The 5,670-nt window shown below is 39.3% G+C and overlaps 1 protein-coding gene across 2 annotated transcripts in view; it reads left to right on the top strand.

Annotated features, from left to right (window-relative positions):
- Positions 1 to 5,449, top strand: part of hagh (hydroxyacylglutathione hydrolase) — a 7,449-nt gene extending 2,000 nt beyond the window's left edge. The window contains exons 3-9 of one of the 2 annotated variants that reach the window (XM_014027061.1): positions 610 to 676; positions 804 to 921; positions 1,014 to 1,122; positions 1,244 to 1,347; positions 2,837 to 2,938; positions 3,034 to 3,113; positions 4,699 to 5,449. In XM_014027061.1, the coding sequence (XP_013882515.1) occupies positions 610 to 676; positions 804 to 921; positions 1,014 to 1,122; positions 1,244 to 1,347; positions 2,837 to 2,938; positions 3,034 to 3,113; positions 4,699 to 4,798 (680 nt within the window). In that variant the 3' untranslated portion in view covers positions 4,799 to 5,449. The remainder of the gene's footprint in view (positions 1 to 609; positions 677 to 803; positions 922 to 1,013; positions 1,123 to 1,243; positions 1,348 to 2,836; positions 2,939 to 3,033; positions 3,114 to 4,698) is intronic. The other variant, XM_014027062.1, reaches the window with a different exon arrangement.
- Positions 5,450 to 5,670: the final 221 nt, after the last annotated feature.

The raw sequence follows: 5,670 nt of genomic DNA on the forward strand, positions 1-5,670 counted from the left end.
ACCCACCACAGGACACCCAAATGGATTTTTAAAAAATCCAGTCACAGGTTTTTAAAAGACTCCCAACTTGCCAGATCCAGTATTTTATTTTTTTGTGTTTTTATTTTTTATTTTAGTTATTTAACCAGGAAAATCCCATTGAGATCACACATCTTTTTTGCAAGGGCGGCCTGGGCCTGAAGGCGACGTGTTTTTGTGTTGTGGGGAGAACCAGAGTGAACCCAGGAGCTTCTTGCTATGAGGCATCAGTGCTAACCACTGAGCCGCCGTGACAAACCAGCACTCACTGTCTTATACCTAGRGACAATTCAAAGTTAGCGGTTAGCCWAACATTCATGGTTTTGGTCGGTGGGAGGAAACTGAAGTACTCGGAGAAAACCCAGCATGCATAGAGAGGAAATGCAAACCCTACCCAAACAGATCCCCCAGCTGGGATTTGATCCGGCAACCTTCATACTGARAGGCAACAGCTCTACCAGCTGAGCCTCAGCTGCTACATATTTGCAACAAATAACTCGCTTGATTAACAACCTAAATATCAACCTCTCTGCCTTTGCCAGTTACCGTTGCCTCACTAACCACCTGAGTTCCTTCTGCTGTGCTCTCAACAGGTTGTGGAAGCTGTCAGAAAACATGGCGTTAAACTCACAACCGTTCTGACCACCCATCACCACTGGTATGCTGTACGGTATCATTCTCTACCATTAAACAAATGAAACAAAGGCTCGCTGGACTCACAACGTCACTCAGGCTTTCACTGTTGAAGAGGGATTGAAAACGTGCGTCTGTGTGATGTTCTGCAGGGATCACGCCGGTGGAAATGAGAAGATGGTGAAACTAATGCCAGGACTGAAGGTGTATGGAGGCGATGACAGAGTTGATGCCATCACGAAGAAAGTTTCTCACTCCAACACTTTTAAAGTGAGAACATTACCCTAACTGTCCCCCAATATGAAGTTTTAAAAAGAGGTATCAGCTCAAACTGTAGTATATATATATTTTTGTTTTTAAAGCTTGGATCACTGAACATTAAATGCCTCTTCACGCCTTGTCACACAACTGGTCACATCTGTTACTATGTAACTAAAGAGAGCAGCTCGGAGCCACCTGCTGTTTTCACAGGTATGTCGGGTCTCATGACCTCTCTGGTTAACATACAGTGTGTTAYATGGCCCAGATGCCAGCACACTGACAATTATTACCTTTTAATATCTTACATGCTGTCATGTTCTGCTGCTTTCAGGTGACACACTGTTTGTGGCTGGTTGTGGGAAATTCTTTGAGGGCACAGCGGAGCAGATGTACAAAGCCCTGATAGACATTTTGGGACGTCTTCCTCCCGAAACAGTAAATATAACCGCACTTCAGCTCTAATTTGATGTTAGTTTTTAAAGAAAAGTATTTATAAAGCACTGGATTTTTTTTGATGTGAGGTTCTGGGAGGTTATCAGTGATCAGTAGAAAACGTCAAACAACTCCATCTAAAATATTTTGCAGCAGTTTTGCGGCTTCTTACTTCCTAAACTTTTACACTGACGTTGTTTCTAACAGTGATTATTAATGATAACGAGCTGCWTTTAGAGCAGTCTTAAGTGTAAATGCCCACAAAAGTCTATGTAAGTGTTTAACAGAAAAACAGCAGCAGTGTAAAGGTTTATCAGGTGTGTTTGCATGAACTCCTGTCACATTTTAAAGATTGAACTTCAGAGTTTGTTTGGCCTCGATTTGACCGGCTGTTAGCTTTTTTCTCCCTCGAGGAAACATCCACCTGATATTGCAGACTGATAATACTCTTGGCTGACTTCTTACTAGGTCAGTTATGGATTACTGATAACTCCCCAGAACACATTGTCAAAACAATTCACAAGCCAGTCAACAAAATATTTCAGATGKAACGTCATTAAAAGGGACCTATTATGCAAAATTCACTTTTTAAAGTTTTTTTTACTCAACTTTGGGTATGTACTTCTTAAAAAAACAGTCCTAGGACTAAAAAAATGCACCCAGGGGCATATTTACTGTAAGTAAATGTATTTTTAATGTATTTTAATGACAAGTTTTATACTTCCGTCATTTTGTGATGTCACAAGCCGTACGACAACCCACCGGAACCTGCGTTCAGCCCCTTACCTAGCAAGCCCCGGGTGAAACTCCACCTCCTCAGTATAAAAAGCCGCCACGGTTGTTGTTGTACAATGTGCAGCTCATTTCACAACAAGCCTCCAATAGGGCAATGGGTAGAGTGTTGGACCAGAGAGTGGGAGACCAGGGTTTGAGACCGGTACGGACACAATTTCATTATTTAATTATTTATTTTCATTTGTTATGAACACGTTTTCTCATGTACCTCTATTGTTTAGCTTATTAAAACCCTGTTAAAGCCTATTTGTTCGAGTTTCTGAGGTATTTTGACCGCTGCTGCTCCCTGCTCTGGTAATCACGACTCTTCCTCTGGGTCTCATATGGTTGTACAACGGAGCTTCTGCTATCGTTAGCCATGCTAACGTAAACGCTGGCTTTGGAGGGCGGAGTTAATGTCAACAGATTTTTGGAGGGCGTTACCAACAGAGCTCATTAACATAAACAGCTCTTCTGAACGGAAGTCAGAGCAGGCAGAACTAGATAATGGGAAATTTTATTATCTGAGAATTATTTTGTGCATTAAATGGAATGAACATGGTCTGGATAGCCCACAGACATACCATAAAAATTTCTAGGACCCATAATTGGTCTCCTTTAAGTCTTAAAATGTACACTGATTTGTGTAAAGTATATCTATTTTTAACAGTGTATTTAAGTTTAATTTCCTGACTGCTGTGTTGTTATTTTGTTGAAGCGTGTTTACTGCGGTCACGAGTACACTGTCAGCAATCTGAAGTTTGCTCGTCATGTCGAACCAGATAATGAAGTCATTCAGAAGAAGCTGGCTTGGGCAAAGGTATTTGATTAACGGGTCACTGCTGCTACTTGATTAAATACCTGAATCTTTGTTCTAATTACCAGCTTTTTATCTGCTCCTTTATCTCTCTGCAGGAGAGGTGCAACGAYGGAGAGCCAACCATACCGTCCACTTTGGCAGACGAATTTACCTTCAATCCTTTTATGAGAGTAAAGTACGTCCAACCTGAGCCTGAATACTACAACCCCAATTCCTATGAAGCTGGGACGTTGTGTAAAACATAAATCAAAAACAGAATACAACGATTTGCAGATGCTTTTCAACATATACAACTGAATACACCACAAAGACAAGATATTTAATGTTCAAACAGATAAACTTTGTTTGTTTGCAAAAATTCACTCATTTTGAATTTGATGCCTGCAGAACATTAAACAGGTGGGACAGAGGCAAGTTTTACCTCTGTTACATCACCTTTCCTTTTATCAGTTAATGTTTGGGAACTRAAGAAACTAAATGTTGAAGCTTTGTAGGTGGAATTGTTTTCCATTCTTGCCCTAAAAGAGACGTGGCATGGATGGCAGCACATGTTGCTCCAAAACCACATTAATGATGCCTTTACAGTTGTACAAGTTACCCATGCCATGGGCACCAACACACCCCCCATACCATCAGAGAGGCTGGCTTTTGAACTTTGCACTGATAACAATCAGTCCTTTTCCTCGTAGGCCCAGAAGACGCAGCGTCCATGATTTCCAAACACAATTTGAAATGTGGACTCATCAGACCACAGGACACTTTTCCACTTCGTCTCAGTCTGTCTCAGATGAGCTCGGTCCCAGAGAAGCCAGCAGCGTTTCTGGGTGTTGTTGACATATGGCTTTGGCTTTTTAGGGTTAGCCTTGTGATGTCATGGATAACATTGACATTACAGATAACCTGTGATGTTACAGACAACATCACAGGATGAACCCTAACAAAGTTTATAAATGGACCTTTGTATTTGTAGTTTTGTCTTAGTACCGTAATAGTTTTAGTAATAGTTCTCTGGCTGTTTTTGACATATGGCTTTTGCTTTGCAGGGTAGAGTTTTAATTTGCACTTATAGATGTATCAACAAACTGTGCTCACTGACATTGGTTTTCTGATGTGTTCCTGAGCCCATGTGTTAATGTCTGTTACAGAATGATGTAGTTTTAACGCAGTAGGCATTCAGTGTTGGTTTTTGGCCTTGCTGCTTCCTTGCAGAGATTTGTACAAATTCTCAGAATATTTTGATGAAATTCTGGACTGTAGATGATAAAATGCTAAATTCCTTGCAATTGAGGAACATTCTAAAACTGTTGGACTGTTTGCTCACGCAGTTGTTCACAAAGTGGTGATCCTCTCCCCATCATTGCTTGTGAACGACTGAGCCTTTCGGGGATGCTCTCTTTGTACCCAATCATGAGACTCACCTGTTTCAGATTAACCTGTCCACTTGTGGATTGCTCCAAACAGGTGTTTTTGAGCAACTTTCCCAGTGTCCTTATCCCAGCTTTTTTTGGAACGTGTTGGAGGAATCAAATTCAAAATGAGTGAATTTTAGCAAAAAACAATAAATTTTATCTGTTTGAACATTAGACATATTTTCTTTGTAGTGTATTCAGTTGAATATAGGTTGAAATCAAATAATCGTATTTTGTTTATATTTATGTTTTACACAATGTCTCGACGTCTTTGGAACTGGAGTTGAAGAAGATTGCAGTTTTTTTTCAGAGCTATTGAATCACTTGTTTTCTTTTTAATGTCTAAACCAGAGAGAAGTCTGTCCAAGACCACGTGAAGCAGACAGAACCGATTGAAACCATGAGAAGTCTTCGGAAAGAAAAAGATGGTTTCCGTCTTCCTAAGGATTGAAACAGTCATGTTCATTTTAACCGCTCGCAGCTCTGCCGATTGTTCATTCGATACTTAAAACAACTTCTCCTCACGGCCATTTTAAAGAAAAGATCCACTACATTAAATGGAGGTACATAGTATTACCACTAAGTTCAGTTATATTAAAGTTGTAAACACYTTTATCATTCTGTTTTATTTGATTTGTTTGGCTGATGTTGATGTGAAAGTCTTAAGGAATATATGGCCATGAGCTGAATGCTTTAAGAGAAAATAACAATACTTTGTAAATGATTAAGAGTTTATTTAGTGTGATGTGTTAATATATTAATGAGCCAGCAGTTTCATTAGAGGTTCAGAAGACAGCCATGTAAAGAAGAAATACTGGTCGATGTGTAAAAATTCTGTGCATAGATTTGGTAATCAGTAGTAATGTCTAATTCTCTAAAGATTTATATTTGGTGTTCTTTTCTGAGAGTGAACATCTTGTCATATCATTTACTTCATTTTTTTATCCTAAAAACTATATTGGAGTAAAATGTTAAACTACATTTCTAAGTTTCAGTTTTATGACAGTGAATACGAGCTTTACTTTATAGAAATCATAGAAAAAAACCCTGTGTAATTTTCATGGAAAAAGCAATAAATCACATGCTGTAGAAAAGTTAAAAAGTGTGCTTTCCCTTCATTAGAACTACCTTTTTTTAATATCCTGATGCATCTCAGTAATCCAGGTAAAAAATCAAAAAGAAAAAATTGTATAGGTCTTCTGGATGGGTTCTTCTCTAATGAAACGTTTCTGCTGTTAAGTGCCAGGAGGACTGCGACCAGTTATACATCGGGGAAACAAAGCAGCCACTGTTCAAAAGAATGTCCCAACACAGACGAGCTAC

This window comes from Austrofundulus limnaeus, unplaced genomic scaffold, assembly GCF_001266775.1.
Source record: "Austrofundulus limnaeus strain Quisiro unplaced genomic scaffold, Austrofundulus_limnaeus-1.0 Scaffold612, whole genome shotgun sequence".
Classification (NCBI taxonomy): Eukaryota; Metazoa; Chordata; class Actinopteri; order Cyprinodontiformes; family Rivulidae; genus Austrofundulus; species Austrofundulus limnaeus.